The sequence below is a fragment of the Dermacentor andersoni genome, chromosome 1 (genome assembly GCF_023375885.2).
Source record: "Dermacentor andersoni chromosome 1, qqDerAnde1_hic_scaffold, whole genome shotgun sequence".
NCBI classification, from domain to species: Eukaryota; Metazoa; Arthropoda; class Arachnida; order Ixodida; family Ixodidae; genus Dermacentor; species Dermacentor andersoni.
Genome location: NC_092814.1, coordinates 279,719,192 through 279,737,420, shown reverse-complemented (window position 1 = coordinate 279,737,420; position 18,229 = coordinate 279,719,192). Strand labels below are relative to the sequence as shown.

Genomic DNA, 18,229 nt, shown 5'->3' with positions numbered 1-18,229 from the left:
TTCATATTTTAAGAACAAGTCCTATGGGGGGGGGGGAGCAGTAAGGCAGACCAGCAATGCATCTTACAGCTCTTTTTTGAAGAAGGTGAAGCTTGGATAAATTTTCGACACCCATAGTGCCCCGAACAGTATAACAGTATTTCAAGAGAGAGAGAACTAATGAGTTGTATAGCAACAGCCTAACCTTGACAGGAAGAATACCGCGCAGGTGCAACATAACACCGACAGCTGAGGACACTTTTGATCTAATATAGTCAATATGATCATTCCAAGTCAAATGCTTCGAAAATATAACACCAGGGATTTTAACAGTATCTACTATTTCAGCAGTATCAGAGCTTAAGAACACGTTCAACGGCCTAGAAACTACCATCCCTTTTGGAAAGTACAATATTATTTTTGTCTTTTGAGAATTAATCTTCAAACAATTTGATTTTCCCTATTTTATTTAATGCATTCAGTGTTCTGATGCTTTCTCTTCAATGTCACTTTCTGATCTCCCGGATATGAACACCTAAGTGTCATCAGCATAGGATACAATCTTACCATCAGTCACACATTTCACAATATCATCTACGTATATAGATTAAAAATAAAAGTGGTCCCAAAATACTTCCTTGGGGGACTCCTGCACTAATATTTTGTATTGAAGACAATGAATTTTTAAAGTCTGCATATTGTGTTCTGTTCAACAAATAGGATTTCATAAGGTCTTGAGCTTTTCCTCGGACACCATAGTTTGCCAGTTTATGCAGTAAAATTCTGTGGTTTATCAAGTCAAAAGCTTTAGTAAAATCTAACCCGCCATGGTTGCTCAGTGGCTACGGTGTTGGGCTGCTGAGCACGAGGTCGCAGGATCGAATCCCCGCCGCGGCGGCCACATTTCAATGGGGGCAAAATGCGAAAACACCCGTGTGCTTAGATTTAGGTGCACATTAAAGAACCCCTGGTGGTCGAAATTTCCGGAGTCCTCCACTGCGGCGTGCCTCATAATCAGAAAGTGTTTTTGGCACGTAAAACCCTATAATTTAATTTTTAATTTTTTAGTAAAATCTACATATATGCCTGCACCTATCTTCTTATTTTGAAACATATCTATTGCGATTTCTTTTCGAGTCGGTAATGCTGTTTCAGTGGATGATTCTTTCGAAACCCATGCTGAAAGTCAAGGAGCTAGTACCCTACCATGCATTAATTTTTCTATACCCTTCGATAATACTAGCAGTATAGGAATCGGACGGTAGTTACTAATCAAATTATTGTCGCCACTTTTAAAAACTGGGGTCACTTGAGCCATTCGCAGTGCCTTTGGAAATACAGCGGTAGCTAGTGAGATTGTAAATTTGAGTAACAGCCGGGCATATTAGGTGAAGAACATCTTTAATGGCCGGTATTTGGAGACCAGTTGCATCTGCTGACTTGCTATTTTTAATACTACTTATGCACGAAAAAACTTATGTGTAGTTGGTGGGTGCAACGAAAAGGGATGATGGACAGCTGCTTCCCTTCATGGATTCCGTGTAATTTTGGCCGCACCATACCTCACTCTGAGGTTCCTGTAAAATAAAGAAATTGTTGAAAGTTTCAGCTAAACAGGTCCCGTAAATTCGTTTTCCTTCATGCTGATGCTGAAAGTTATCAGAAGTATCACAGGTGTTTTGTTGCAGTAAGGAATTTCTGCCAGATTACATCCGATTGCTGTTCATCAGGGCTCCAAAATACATTTGTAAAATGATCATGTCGAGCCATTTTTAGTTTTGATGTTAGATTATTTCTGTACTTTTTGAATTGCTGGAGCAACTTTTAATCTTTTGATTGTACAAACTGTGCGTACAACCTGTTCGTATGCTTGATCATATGGAGCAAGTTGGATGTCATCCAGGGTTTCCGTGCCTTTGATGGTGTGGTTGTCTTTCTTAGTGGAAAATGTGCGTTATAGATAGCCTTGTATGTACCGATGAAGTTTAGATAAGCGGTATCACTATTATCTGCCTTGAAAACATAGTTCCAGGTCTGTTGACTAATGGCAGAAAAAAAGGATTCGAGATTTTTTGTTATATAGATTGTGTATAAATTATTTGCCTCTTCTTTTGATTAACATGAACAGTCTTATCAGCTATCACGATGATTCCAAGATGATCACTAATGTCTGTATAAACTACGTCTGCAGTTACTAAATTACTGTCAAAATTTGTAATGAATACATCTAATAAAGATTCACTTTCCAAAGTCACCCGCGTCAGATTTGTTATTACGTTAAAAAAACAATTAGCAGCAATTAAGTACTGAAGTTCTTTTTGGGATTGATCAATAAAAGCATATTTATGTCAAAATAATATCACCATCTAGTACCATATCTATAGATTGATCAGATGCATAGCTAAAAATTGTTTCAAAAAATTCAAAGAAGTGGTTAATGGCACCAGATGGTGGCCTGTAACTAACACAGAAAAGTTTGTTCGAACTTCGTAGAGTGAGGACCTCGTAATCAGCATTTGTCGTTGTGTATCTGCAACTATTTCGCATGATACTGTTTCTTTCAGCAGGAGTGCGACGCCGCCTCCCCTTTTATCTTCGCGGTTTTGATAAAAGCACTGATAGACAGGACAATGAAATACAGTCGATGCAGGTGTATACCAGGTTTCAGTCAACATTATTGCTGTAAGTGACACTCCGAAAGTATCCAGTAGAACAGCTAATTCATCTTCTTTGTTTGTTAAGGATCTAACGTTTAAATGAAAAATGGACAAAGCAGATTTTTTTGGTTTGACTATATGGTTATTTCATGCGGCTGATAACCCATGTTGGGAGACAAACAAATTTTAGGTGCCTGCAGGTACAACTACACAAGTTGATGCAAATCATCAAACTGGGTGATCGCTATGACTGCTGAGGTATCTGTTCTGTGTGCAAATATTTTGCCATTCTGAGTCCATGCATATTTCCACTGGTACTCTTTTTTTCTTTGCATTTGCTGCACCAAACAGTTTTGTAATGGAAGGGCTCAAGTGCTCATTAATGAAGGTGGGGGTCTTGGGTTCGAGTTCAATGTCCTCTGACATTATCCTCTGCTTTTGAGGTTTCTCAAGAAAGCAGTCACGGACTGATCTGCGAGCAGACTGCACCACTATATTTGGAGCTTCTGTATTTCCCATAGTTCGAACGCGGTGACAGACCTCGATGTCTCCACTTTCAATAGCCTTTGCTATCTTTTCTGTGATCTCCATGACATTCTCATTTTGTGTCCTTGGAACACCTTTCACTTCAGCGTTGTGACACCGCATGTGCTGTTCATTTTGTAGAAGTCTCACTTCATGCTCTCCAACTTGAGCACGCAAAGCATCTCATTCCTTTTCTAGATTTTTGCCACGGATGTTCTTAGCTCCCAATTTTCCAATTCAATGAGGTTCACGGACATTTTCATTTCTTCATAACTCTTGTTTATGAAGCCTGGGCTGCTCTTTATCTCGTGAATGTCCTATCTTATGTCCCTTTTGAGACTTTCCTGTAGTTCATGGAACTCTTCTTCAAGTTCTCGTTTCAGTTCATCAAAAAAAAAAGTTTAACAAGTTCCTTTGACATTTCCACTGGGTAAAGGAGAAAATAAGCATGCAGTTCGGATAACACTATGACAACAACAGCACAGAAGAGCAGGTACAAGCGACAGTTGGTATGCAGCAGCAGCAGTCACGACAAATGTAAAAGCTCTCAGGCTAGTAGGGCAAAATTTCACCACCTGAGAATGTACACCAAAGCGCTTAGATAAGCATGCAATCGCCATGATTGCTGCTGCCGAGTGAAGCGTCGATGCGTTCTTCGCCAGCTTTTCTGCTCTCCGCCAGGAATCCATGCAGGCGCAGTGCACTAGGCCAGGAAACGCTGATGAAGCACGTGGTCGGATGATGGTTGTCGTGTCCAGCGGTCGCTGAAGTCAAACCGCTCGCAGATATAGGCTGGCCGACACCTGAGAATGTACACCGAAGCGCTTCGAAAAGCATGCGATCGCCATGACTGCTGCTGCCGAGTCCACGGGGAATGCTCGTGTATTTTGTGACAAGAGTTTTGGCATGAGCATCTTAAAAGTAGTACTGCTAGTCTTAGGATTCATAGTAATTGGACGTACCTGTGCATTGACTGGCTTCAGCCCCACTATTGTGCTACACTGCCCTGAATAAATAAGCAGTTGATTTTAAATCTTATATTCATAATTAGTTTTTATCGCCTATCTACTAATGACTGGTGCCACTTGCAACATGTTGCCATTAACCATTATTTCCTGCACTGCACTGTTTTAAAATATTTTGGCTTTTTCCTTTTGAGACAAGTGGTGTATGTTGCTTTTAATGCTTGTGGGGGGCCTTGTATCTCACAGGAGTACTGACCACTGTGGTTTGGGCTTAGCGAGCCACTGGGCCATACCAGCCGTCACCTCTCGTAGTCTAGCACGTGCTGCGTGTGCACTCAGGCCGCAAAAGGGAGGCACCGAGCACTACGCACGCAAGAAAACACAGTGCTGCCCTAAGTTAGCGGAAACCATTTATTTGTCTCCGGTGATGCCCCACACGGCACAAATGCCCAGTCCGGCATGAGAATCAAAGGTCTCCTGCGCCAAGGGTGAAATATACAGACAGGGTGCCGCTGCCGCTAGCATGTCGCTGCGAGAGGATCGCTCTCGGTAACATGCTGCTAGGAAAAGTCCCCGTGGCTATGCTGCTTGCTCACGCGATAACCAATGGGCGGGCCCACTTGCGAGAGCTTGGGCAATCTCCGTCAGCTTGGGCTCTTGATATGTGCAGCTCGGTGAAGTAGGACTATACATGCGCGCTAGGCACCGCTCTCGGCTTAGTGTTCGGGAAAGGAGCGACACCAGGTATGCATTCGCCGAAGGCGCAACGACACCGTAGACAAGCTCATGTACAAGACTCTAACAAAGAGCCAACAGATGAGAGGAAAACGTGTATGTACCGAGTGTTGTCCCAAGGAGGTCTCCCTCGCACTCGCTTTGCCGACCATGGCGGCGGCCGCCGGCAGCGTGGGCGCCACCACTGCAAACCGGTCCATAGACAAAGCCACTCCAACGACTGTTGCAAATGGAAAGGGAAAGACGTAGGGATGACAGAATAGGTGAATGCCCGCACTAATGCACCGGGGTGCACCTCAATCTACACATGCTTCAAGTGCTTGCACAGTGCATAGCTTGCGAGCAGAAGTTGAGCACTTAACTCGGGCATCAACAAAATCAAATGTGGCAATCACTGTAACTTGAACAACTGATGCCATTTCTGGTCTCGTCTTTGCAGTTGTATTCGAAAGGCACCAGCTTCTGACATGCCTCTTGCATGATCAGGGTTAAGGGTGTTGCATATCTCTTAGTTTAAAAAGGTAGCTTCTAGAGGTACCTAATGTGTGTCTCACAGAATTGTTCTGTTTGCTTTGACTGCAAACTTATTGATTGCAATGGTATGACTAGTTATGTTGCGAGCAGTACTGTTGCTCTGAGGTACCATGCATTCATTCCAGCCGTTTTAGTCCTGTCTTGCATAACAGGCCACTCCCATTTTAATAAAGGTGGTTGATGGCAAGATGTGATGGAAACAAACTTCTGCACTTGCATTTTAGTGATGGCATTACTCTTCTTTATTTGTTTCAGTGCTTGAACAATTTGTGCACTGACACCTTTGCTTGTGTATTTGTGTTTGGTGTGGCCTAATGTGATGTGTAGCATGTGATGTCTACACAGCTTGCATGATAGTGCATTACACTGAAAATGTTTACTTTATTAAGTATTATATGTGTCGTCCTTTGTTAGCTGCCGTGATATATATATCTATATATATGTTGAGGGGGATGGAGCGAGGAGGGAGGGAAGAGTAGTTGGTTGCATTTGGCAGTGTATTAGGGCACACGCATTATTGACCATAAACCAACTTCAGGAGTTTTAACTAATTGGAGGCACAGAAGGACGCAGCATCATTAAATTAATAAGTTTTTTCATGTTAAGTTATTTGTGTGCTGTTTTTGACTTCAGAGATGTCAACTGCACCAGAATTTTTAAACATTTTTGATAGTGCTTTCCAAAGGCTGTTTACATCAATGTTATCATACCAAGTACACTTGCCTTAGGAAAAAAAAAAAAGAATTAGAATTAATTGGAGAATCAGATATACATGTTCTAATTTATTTATAAGTTAGAAAATATTCTATAGTTTGCAGAGCAATGTACACAGTGTTTGTGGTTTACCTGGATGACATTCATAACTCATCCTTAAAGGGATCAACCACCACCCAGAATGTCTTATCATGTTTTGATGGAAATCAAAAGACAATGATTTGTGCTGATAGACTCGAACATGCTGTTTGTGGTTTAAGTAGGAGTTATAATTTTAAATTAGCATAAAATATCTTGAAAAATAGTATGTCACAATTTGTGGTGAAATAGAAGTACTGGGGCTGCATTCTTACCATGTAACCACAGACTACGGTACGTAAGTTGGCTGTTATTAAGTGTACCATATTCCATTATTTATATTTTATAGGCATTTGCACTTTATTTTATGCATATTACGATTTAAGGAAAGATCAGGCTTAAAGTGGCATTGCCTGTGAGGCAACGAATGGAATGACAGAACCTTGTCGTCCCCCATTGCATGGCAGTGCATATTACTGTTTCTCACACTAGTTCATATGGATGTAGCCTAAGTTCGGGTCGCACATTTCAGAAAATTCTTCACTCCAGCTTGCTTAGGTTTTCAAGAGACAATATGCTTCCGAGTGGCAACCCACTGAACTGCACATCACATGGAAAAATACACTTCATTATAGTAAAAACATTGTTTTTCATTTGAAAACTTGGCTTGGCTAAAAGAAACCATGAAAGCATGTAGCTATATTGCTGAAATAATTCAACAGTTCAGGAAGTGTGAGCCAGATAATCAGCTTGATAAGTAAGAGAATTTCTTACAACTGGGGCCAACCTTGTTGTCTACTCCCCACCACTGCCGGTTTACAATCACTATCGCACTCAGCTCTCACTGTTTCCAGCATAGGAATCCATGAACTCAACCACGACTTCAAATAGAAAAATTCTGATAATAATGTTCCTGATGTTCTCTGCATTACCATTGTGATATTGGACATGGACTGATAAGCTTTCCGTTGCATTAGGAAACAAAAAAGAAAGAGTACCATAAATATTGGTTGTTAATTGCTTTAAGTTCCGGCTGTCCTAAATGGTTCTTGTAGAATTGAACTGTATAAAAGAAAAAAATTTTTGGTTTTAAAAAAGTCATATGTGTGTTCTTCATACTCATTGTTTGCAATACTGTATGGGCAAAAACATATTGGGCTAGGCAGGAAAGTGGTCCTAAGCATTCTGGCATAATCAGGGTTTGGTTCAATAAGCTGCTTTACATGGTACATTGTTTGAGGTTTTCTAGTTCATATTAAGGTTTAAAAAGTCACAGAGTTTCTTATGACAATGTTAGGCAAGCATATTGAAGCATATCGAAGAAACTGGCATCAAGTGTTACATTCGCTTCAGGCTCAAAGTTATTGAAACTGGCTTTTGACAGGTCTATGACCTCCACATTCATAGTGGCAATGTGTAGGACCCAGGCTTGACTTACAGAAAGAATAGAAGGAAGTTTTATTTTCTTCAGAAAATAAAACTAAATTTGTTCTCACCTAGGATTTGATCGCAGGCTGCAACACGTAAACCATCATGTGATCATTGTTCTTGTCACTCCCCCATCATTGTTTTTGCCTTCCTCATCATGCCATTGTCGTCAGGCCGGCTATTGCTGTTTTGGGTGGCACTTCAGGCTTTCTTCCTAATGTCCTTCTACAATATTCCTTGTACATTAAATTATGTATAACATCTATGAACTGAATAATTAAGCTTAACACTTGCTTGGTGCCATTGCAAAAGCACAGTCAACCAGGCTAAACTGCTCTGATTATTTTGCTCCAAGGAAACTTGTTGCATGAAAAGTGAAGGATGTAGTCCTGTTCTTCACAGCCGACCTGTTGCGTTATTTAAGGCTAAGTCAGGCACCACTGCATGTGTTAACTCGGGCCTAATTGCAGCTGGCAGTCACTCTAAGTGCTTCTAGGACATTAAAGATACGACTAAGTGCAACAGAAACGGGCCCTGATTAGCTAGAGGTGCTGTGAAAATGCAGAAGCCAGCTCGATGGTTCCAGCTTGGATGCAGTAGCCCCTCCCCTGCCGCCAAAAAAGAAGTCTGGGGCACTCAGCTCTAACTCTAACCTCCTGGAGCCTCTGTCAGCAGTGCTACGTTCGCCACTGTTCGGGGACTGGCAAGGCAGCAGCACCCTTAGCGGTGCCAGCAGCTTCGAGTCCTGCCTCCACCATTCAGCTGACGATCTCCTGGGCATATCTTCACCAGCCGCCTGGACTGCCACCACCCACAAGGTCTGTCTCTTGACTGTCATTGGTTGATCAGTAAAGGAACCTGCATCTGAAATTCAAACTCTGTTTCTGGAACAGCCACAAAAAGCCAATTGGCAAAACAACCTCACCCACAGCAAATATATTGGTGAAGGCTCCCTGAAAAATTTTTACATCTTAATCTTTCTGTCAACAATGTCTCTTGTCTTCTCTTGTTGGATGCCGTATATAGACGAATACTTGTCCTGTGTAGTTTGACACAGTTGTTACACTTGGATACTGTCCTGTATAGCTGGGCACTGGAAATAACGAAACTAGAGAGCTGTAACATCTCTCTGCCACCAAAATAGTGAAGGCTGTGCCTATTCCTTCGCCATCACTCATGAGGTGTGAAATGCTGTTGAAGGCATCTCTGCCAAGCCACATGTAAATAAGAAATAATGGATCTGTCAAGTGATGGCAGCACAATATGCCTAGACAAAATGCTTTGAGGCAGACTGCATTTACCAAATTACAAGCAGAGATATAAAAACATTATTCATGAAGTTTTATGGGCCAAAATATAATTAATTTGGCTTTAAATGCCCCCTTCCTTGTATGATTTAGATGATTTAATATGAGACCAACTTGTTGAGCATTGTGTCCTGCTTGGTGCAGTATGTTCCCGTAGTTCAACGAGCACCATCGTCTTCATTTTCATTAGTTAGAACAAAGGATATTTTAGCTTACTTTATATCTGCAGAACTATGCTGTATAATAAAATGGCAGCACAATGATGGTAGAGTGGGATGCTTGGGTGTTTTTTGCTGGGAGCTGCTGACAGCAATAAAGACGACGTTGAAGTTAATTTTCACTCTAAGTGAAGGTGACAACCGCATCATCTTTTACATGGTATGTATACTTCGCTGAGTAAAACCTGTTCTTTAGGAGGGGCAAGTCTGTTGAGATTTCATCATTGCCTTTGTCAAAAGCAGAACAGCTTGTGTGTACCTGACCTGACGTGTGTACCGGATCTGACTCCGTTATGTAAATGGTTCCCTTGAGACTGCAATACTAGTATGTGCTCTTGTTTTTCAGACAAGCTATCAAAGCTTCAGCTACAACGCTTGTACCACTACCGTCAGCGGCCGAAGTGACAGTGTCGACCAGCTCCTTAGTCACTCATCATCATCAACACATATATCAGCCATGAAGCAGGTACACAATTTATTGTTTGCTAGTGATTTTACTAGCATACACTGAAGCCTAATATATGATAAAGTTTGAAGTGCATGTCCCTTATCATAGGGGTAACAAAAATACACATGCTTATCATGGGGGTAACAAAAATGCACATATATTTAAAATTTCCCTGCCAAAACTTTTTTGAAGAGCAGTGTGATGTCCCTGCCCCCTCTTTCTCTCTATTTTCCCCCCTGCTTTCCTGTATATATGGCAAAGACCACTAGCACAAATTATAACATTGAGAGAGAAGCAGTGATAAAACGTTTCTTTTGATTACATTTAAGTGGCATTGCTGTGGTACGGCATTACCCCCAAGTACACAGTACATGGAAGAACGTCATATTCAAACCTGAATAATTCTATCTCTCACATCCGCCCACCTACACATGTACGCACACAGCTGCAAATGCTAAAAGGTACCCTAGATTTTTCTTGACTATTGTTTGCAATCCACCTTGCCAGTGTGCGCTATTAACACCACCATATCACAACTGTAAAACTATTAGAAATCCTGTGGACTTGCAGATTGTTCACACATGCTGGAACCAGGTTACTTTTCTCTAAACAAGTGTGTAAGAATGCACACTAAATATCATCTACCGCATTTATTCAAATATAAGGCAAGGTTTTTTTTCCCCAGAACCCTTAGCCTCAAGGTCTCCCCCCGCCTTATATGTGAATTTCACCTTATAGTGTGGCTTCACGGCATTGCAGCGCGCGCTGCCGTGCAGCCACACCTAAAGGCAAAATTCGCATATAACCCACACTCCATGTGTTGAAGTTCCCTTCCCCTCTGTTTCGTGGTCACCATTCTGCGTTTTTGTGGTGGTAGTAATTCAGCATTTGAGGCAATCCCAGCCGAGTCTGAATAATCCACCAGCTACTCTATATCGCCTTATATTAGTGTGCATAAAATTTTTTTCTTGGGTCCCCTCAACTGGGGGGCACTCTCGCCTTATAATCGTGACCGCCTTATATTTGAATAAATATGGTAATCGTGCTAATATTTTAGCTTAGTGCTTTTGGCATATGATTTACATCTGTGTAGCAAAGCCCTAGAAGCCTTGGTGGTTTAAGCACCATTTTACCAATCTTCATGTAATAGCTTCATACATATGCACAATACAGTCATGTTATTTGTCGAATGGGTAAAGAAACTGAAGCAATTTAATTAGTTGCTGCCAAGTGTCTAGTGTGTTGCAGCTGTGCTTAGCTACTTGAGCCTTGTACAGTCGACTCTCATTACAACGGACCCACATAATCTGACAAAAAAACGTCTGTTTTATCCGAAGTTCGTAATATTCGAGACTCCTCACTTCCAAAACTTTCGTCGCAATGTCCAACAACTTTATTGCAAAGAGTGAGTGACAAACGTCCTAAGTAAAACGTTGTCTACCAACCGGTAAAACCGGGAATTCTCAGGGATTTTGAGTAGCCTGGAAAAACTCGGGAAAGCTCGAGGAATTTGTGCCTCTATCAGGGAAAATTAGCTGTAATTCTATTGAAAGGGTCGAAAGTCGTGGTAATGCTGGCTCGAGTAACAGACGGGATTCCTAATTAATCGTCTTTGACGCCCTGTTAGGGTGGCTAGAAGGGGAGGTGTGAATACCAGCGGTGCTTTCCTTCGGGCGCGCATGACCCCCTTGTGCACCGATGCCACCAGGGGGAACGTGGCGCTGCTGCTCGCAGCGTGGTATTACGGCGTGGTACTCCCGCGCTGACCTGCGCCCTCCGCTGTCAGTTGGTCTCGTCGCCTGTTTTGGAGTGTTCCTCCCGACATTCCGTCATTCGAGGGCGAGATGCTGTGGACCACCAAAGTTATGTTGAGCACCGCAGCGACGCACGGCTAGTTTATTACATTGCAGGTCATGCGGCGAGAAGGTGTGTTTTGCCCATACATTGTGAAGACTGCGAAGCACCATAAAGGCAATATCCCCAGAGAGCTTCCACCAGAGGCATCCAAAGAGTGGGACCTTGAGGGCCTTTTATATCCCTCAGAATCGTTCTATAAGCTGGACAATGCCCTTGAAAACAAACTCGTTTATTCAGTGTAACACCCGCCGTGGTTGCTCAGTGGCTATGGTGTTGGGCTGCTGAGCACGAGGTCGTGGGATCGAATCCCAGCCACGGCGGCCGCATTTCGATGGAGGCGAAATGCGAAAACACCTGTGTACATAAATCTAGGTTCACCTTAAAGAACCCCAGGTGGTCAAAATTTCCGGAGCCCTCCACTACGGCGTGCCTCATAATCAGGAAGTGGTTTTGGCACGTAGAACCCCATAATTTTTAAGTAAGTGCAACACGCTAGCATGCCACAGCTGTGGCCGAGATATTTTGCAGTCAATTGGTTAAATGTCAAAGATTGGTTGCCTAGACCATTCTGCTACCCTGACAGCCTGAGTTATACGTTTTTATTGCCTCACAAGGATTCACTTTTTGCTTAAAGGTGCCAATCAGCAGAGCAGTGAGAAGAAACGGAGAACACTGAAACCTTGTGTGTTGTAAATTTCTTTTCCTCACTTATAAATAAACGATTTCGTGACCAGATTTGTTGCTTGACTGTCTGCAATCATAGTAAATTGCTTATATGAGCGTCAAAATTACATGCTACAGGTCTGCAAGCGCAGACAAAAAGTGGTTTGTAAATACGTCCAGACGTTATCAGGTAATGTCTGCAGTTTACAGGTCTTACGGCACGCATAGGGTGATTGACTGCTGATCTCGAGGACGACGGTCGCATTTTCAGGAAGGCAATATGCAAGGCGCCCGTGTGCCGTATGATGTAAGTGCGCGTTAAAGAACCCGAAGTGGTCGAAATTATTTCGAAGCCCCCCACTAGCCCCTAACACCCAAAGCCAGCTCACGAAATGCGCACAGACAAAACGCGTTTGAATCTCGATATAGTGCGAACTGGGCCCGTAAAATTTCACAGGAGTAATGATGTGGGCTGACATAACATTGCTTTCATGATAAAGATTCATTCTTTGACGCTCGCAGAAAGCACGCGACACCCGAAACGGGCTCACTTTCACTTCGGTGGTAGAGATGCAGCCGACGCGAGGCTGGCGAGGCGCTCATTTCTGCTGCGTGCTTACCCTGCCTTGGTCAACAGCGCCGCCCCGCAGCATCGGTGCGCTGTGGGGTCACGTTTGCGCCGCCGGTATTCACACCTCCCCTTCTAGCCACCCTAGCCCTGTCGTCGGCTGGAGGAGTTGCCAGTGTGCAGTGAATGACCGACTTTCTGGATGCCCAATAATTTGGATGGCTTCGCGGCACCACCATGCTTCCCATTGAGTCAATGTGTCAGAACGTCTGAAATTTCGGAAGCTACCTTTCGCCGTCCGATTTTCCGGACGTTTTGCCATGACCGCAGGTCCGAAACAGCATTAATCAAAGCCACCAATGCTGCCATTTTGATTACCTCGCCGCCTCGAACCGGCACTCTCGCTCGCAGATCCGCTGGCAGCCGTAGCCACCACTGCGGCAATGCTAGACTTAGCTGCTTCGACATTCGCTATTAAGCTTGTGGGGGTTCCACTCTGCGTGCGGCTAGGGCTGGAGGCGAGCTCCGGATCTAGCCCCACGCAGTTGCTTTGTGTTACTCCCCAACCCGTAGCGCGGGAATCGCGGCTACGTCGGGTTCGAACGAATAAGGCAACCAGCGGCGTCAACTGTAAGAACGTTTATTGCTACCGGCAATAAAGAACACTGGCAGAGGGTCGTCCTCTCTGTAATAGTAATAAATAGGCTGGCCTCGTTGCCCGGGATAGTCAGGCAACGTGGTCACTCACGGGTAGCGGCAGGTACTCCAGTCCGGCAGGTTATGTGGCCGGCCTCAGAGAGAGAGGGTCTCCCCCGGTCGCGCTGTTTTGTACCTTTTTACCTGGGCGAGGGGAATGTCCTCCTCGCCCGTCAGCTAGCTGCCCGCGAGTCGGGGAGGAAGTGCGCGTCGCGAGAGCGAGGGAGAATCGGGAGAGGGCGTAGTGCGCCTCTCCCCTGTCTATGCCGGCTCTCGACGCGACGGCGCGGGGGGGGGGGAAGATGGGCGCGTGTGCTCCCCACAAGCTTCTTGCCATTGGGTGCCGTGTTTTTCATTGAAAGAATTCGCTGCTGTCAGCAATGGCACCGACTCTGCCTTTGTGGTCCTCGCAATTGGCTTATAAGCTTGGAAAGCACGGTACGTTGCATAATGCCGGTTCCTGAAAGTCAGCTTCGCCTCTGTACAGAAATGTTACTTGGTGAACCATACGCAAACTTATTGCAGTGAAGCATAACAAGCGTGGGAAGGGGCTATTGCCACGGGACATAGTATGTACCGCATTTACTCGCATAATGATCGCACTTTTTTGTCAGAAAAATTGACGCAAAATCAGGGGTGCCATCATTATGCGGGTTAAATTTCCCGCGAAGAGAAAAAAATTTTTTTTATCCCACGTTTGCTGTGAGACACCAAAACAAAAATGGCGGCCGGCGGAGCAAGCCGAACGCGCCGAACGTGATTTTTTTTTCTTCTCGTGAGTACATTATGTGCATTGAAACAGTTTCTTCCGTATCAGTAATGAATAATATCGGCAAGTTTGCCGCAATAATGTAGCCATGTCCACTTTGAGGGGACAGAAACAGATGGGCGCACTTCGCTGCCAGTGACATAGAAAGACATGGCTGGCATGCTGCGGAAACTGCGGCATCTGTCTTCACTACTATCCTAATACGGCACATTTCCGCTAAGGGTGGGTGAATATCTTAGCTGTGTTACAAGCGTGGGCGTATGAATAGGGTACACTTTTAACGTATCAGTGTAAACGTGGCTGCTATCGTTGCCACTCGCAATTCATTGCATACCCACGAGTGCAGATGAGAAGAATCGAAAGGCGCCTCTTTTGTTGTTGTTGACCACAACCATTATAAAGCCTACGCATAATAAAGGCAAGTTTGGTTGCAGCTTTTTTTTAGTCATGGAAGTGCGGAAAGTGATGAAAGTAATGAAATGGGGCATCTGCTTAAGAATTTTTGGTGCCTGCAGATCGCTTGGTTTGTCTTGAAGAGTTGTTTGCTTAGCATTCGACAGATGGTAAGCGCAATCAATATTAGCTAGACTTGGCACACGACATATTGCTGCAGTAAGTTCGGGGTGTGATTATTACATGGTCAAAATTCAGGCGTGCAATCATTATGCGAGTAAATACAGGCATGCACCCGGTATCTCTTATCAGAGTACGAGCACCGATATGTCTAACATGTGTACCGACAGGCCTTCAGAGTGTTTTCGAATGTGCCTGTGGTGGTTTGAGTCCTTAAGTGCAGTAAATGACATGCATTTATTTTTTCCAACTGGCCGATTTTTCGGATGTTTTCGCGGCCCCTAGGGAGTTCGAAAAATCGGACGTGGACTGTGCAACTGACCGAGAAGATGCTTCAAGTGGTCCATGGGGCGAATTAGTGGCGGAATGAAGACAAGAACAGAAAGGGCCTACGCATTGGGGAATGAACGGGAAAGGAAGCATCCTGCCACTGTTTTGAAGGAGCTTGAGCTGAAAAAACAATGTGTTGGCTGATGCCGAGATGCAGGTGTCCCTCATCCAAACCAAAATAAACTCTTTAAAGCATCATCATCATCATCATCAGCCTGGCTACTCCCAATGCAGGGCAAAGGCTTCTCTCATACTTCTTCAACTACCCCAGTCATGTGCTAATTGTGGCCATGTTGTCCCTGCAAACTTCGTAATCTCATCCATCAACCTAACTTTCTGCCGCCCCCTGCTACGCTTCCCTTCTCTTGGAATCCAGTCCGTAACCCCTAATGACCATCGGTTATCTTCCCTCCTCATTACATGCCCTGCCCATGCCCATTTCTTTTCCTTGATTTCAACTAAATGTCATTAACTCGCGTTTCTTCCCTCACCCAATCTGCTCTCTTCTTATCCCTTAACATTACACCCATCATTCTTCTTTCCATAGCTTGTTGCGTTATCCTCAATTTAAGTAGAACCCTTTTTGTAAGCCTCCAGGTGTCTGCCTCGTAGGTGAGTACTGGTAAGACACAGCTGGTTATACACTTTTCTCTTAAGGGATAATGGCAAACTGTTGTTCATGATCTCAGAATGCCTGCCAAACGCACCCCAGCCCATTCTTATACTTCTGATTATTTCAGTCTCATGATCCGGATCCGTGGTCACTACCTGCCCTAAGTCGATGTATTTCCTTACCACTTCAAGTGCCTCGCTACCTATCGTAAACTGCTGTTCTCTTCTGAGACTGTTAAGCATCACTTTAGTTTTCTGCAGATTAATATTTAGACCCACCCTTCTGCTTTGCCTGTCCAGGTCAGTGAGCATGCATTGCGATTGGTCCCCTGAGTTACTAAGCAAGGCAAAATCATCAGTGAATCCCAAGTTACTAAGGCATTCTCCATTAACTCTTATCCCCAATTCTTCCCAATCCAAGTCTGAATACCTCCGTAAACACGCTGTGAATAGCGTTGGAGAGATCATATCTTCCTGCCTGCAGTGAAACGCAACACTGAGGCGTCGTGCGCGGGTTCAGAATATGTCAGGACAGTTGAGGTTGACTCACGAGCTGTTGAGAGAGAATCTCAATTGTGACAAAGTTTGGGCCTCATATCACTGAGCTTACTATCAGTTGATAGAAATAGCTCATATTCGAAAATATTTGCTTCTGTATGCATCTCCTTTTTATTGGTATTTGAAAATGTCTGACTCGATTTGCCATTTTTTTCTAAGACATATTATTTGCTGTGCATTTTACTCCCCTCCCTTCTATTCTCTTTCTGAATAAAATAAACACTACTCCTTAGTATTCAAATTGGATTAAGTCATTTTTAAATGTTTTTTTAATATGATTACTAGATAGTGACAGCATCGGGCGATATGGTTTCAACCCGTCTTTGCATAAAACATAGTTCGGTATCACTCAGGGAATATTGCAAAGGTACTCGGGGAAAACCTGGAAAACCCAGGGAATTTAGAAATGTCAACTTGGTAGACACCCTGAAAAAAAAACAAAAGTCGCAGTTTCGCCCGAAAGGCGACGCATCGATTGCGGTAGCTGATTAAGCAAGATAAGCGCGGCAGTAGCAGCAAGCGAATTGACCCTCCGTACTGTGTCTCGCTGCAACGCGAACTAAACGTCGAAACTTCAGCACATACGAAGCTACCGGCAGTGGGCGCACCTTGTCTACATCGCAGATCGCTTTTAAGATACGGCGACCGCACGGGCGCGCACTTTGTCTACATCGCTGATCATTTTCAAGAAACGGTGCCCGCGCGGGCACACACTTTTTCCACATCGCAGATCGTTTTCAATATACGGCGCCCGCCCTGTCGAACACTTTGTCCACATCGCAGATCGCTTTCAAGTTACGGCGACCGCACGGGCGCGCACTTTGACCTCGTCGTAGATCGTTTTCAAGATACGGCGCCCGCGCTGTTGAACACTTTCTCCACATTGCAGATCGCTTTCAAGATACGGCGCCCGCGCGGGCACACACTTTTTCCACATCGCAGGTCGTTGTCAAGAAACGGCGCCAGCGCTGTCGAACGCTGTCCACATCGCAGATCGCTTTCAAGATACGGCGCCCGCGCGGGCACGCACTTTAACCTCATCGTAGATCGCTTTCAAGATATGGCGCCCGCGCTGTCGAACACTTTTGTCCACATCGCAGATCGCTTTTAAGATACGGTGACCGCATGGGCGCGCGCTTTGACCTCATCGCAGGTCGCTTTCAAGATGCGGCGCCCGCGCTGTCGAACACTTTTGCACATCGCTGATCGCTTTCAGGATACGGACCCTCCGCGGTTGCTCAGTGGCTATGGTGTTAGGCTGCTGAGCACGAGGTCGCGGGATCGAATCCCGGCCACGGCGGCCGCATTTCGATGGGGGTGGCATTCGAAGACACCCGTGTACTTAGATTTAGGTACAAGTTAAAGAACCCCAGGTGGTCGAAATTTCCGGAGTCCTCCACTACGGCGTGCCTCATAATCGGAAAGTGGTTTTGGCACGTAAAAGCCCATAATTTTTTTTTTCAAGATACGGCGCCCACGCTGTCGAACACTTTCTCCACATCGCTGATCGAAATGGCACTGTTAGAACAAAAATAATTTATCCTGGAATCGCTTGAAAATAAAGAAGTAGCCCTTGGAATATACGTAGATTTCACGAAAGCTTTCGATTATTTAAATCACTCTATCCTGCTAAAGAAACTTGAAATCTACGGATTCTGCGGAATGGTTCTATCACTACTGACGTCCTACCTTAGTGAGCGCAAGCAGTACGTATATTTAAATGGCTGCTCTTCTAATATATTCCCAATTTCTGCCGGCGTACCTCAAGGGAGTATTCTGGGCCCATTTTTGTTTAGCTTATATTTGAATGACATATTTAACGTCGATCCTATGGTGAAATTTGTCATTTATGCTGATGATGTGACACTGTTATTCTCTGCAGAAAGTACGGATGAGCTGATTCTGAGAGCGAACAGAACGCTTGTGAAATTAGATACATGGGCGCAACTTAACAAATTGAATATAAACGTTAGTAAAACGAAGGCTGTCATATACCGTGCGAAAAACAAGAAAAT

At 44.3% G+C, this 18,229-nt stretch overlaps 1 protein-coding gene across 7 annotated transcripts in view; it reads left to right on the top strand.

Moving 5' to 3' along the window:
* Window positions 1-18,229, top strand: part of LOC126547685 (guanine nucleotide-releasing factor 2-like) — a 143,197-nt gene that overhangs the window by 39,595 nt on the left and 85,373 nt on the right. For all 7 annotated transcript variants that reach the window (XR_008609136.2, XR_008609135.2, XM_055063200.2 and 4 more), the window contains 2 exons: window positions 8,181-8,433; window positions 9,487-9,606. Coding sequence is in view for 5 of the 7 variants with exons in the window: in XM_055063200.2 (XP_054919175.1) it covers window positions 8,181-8,433; window positions 9,487-9,606 (373 nt within the window). In the remaining 2 variants the exon portion in view is untranslated. The remainder of the gene's footprint in view (window positions 1-8,180; window positions 8,434-9,486; window positions 9,607-18,229) is intronic.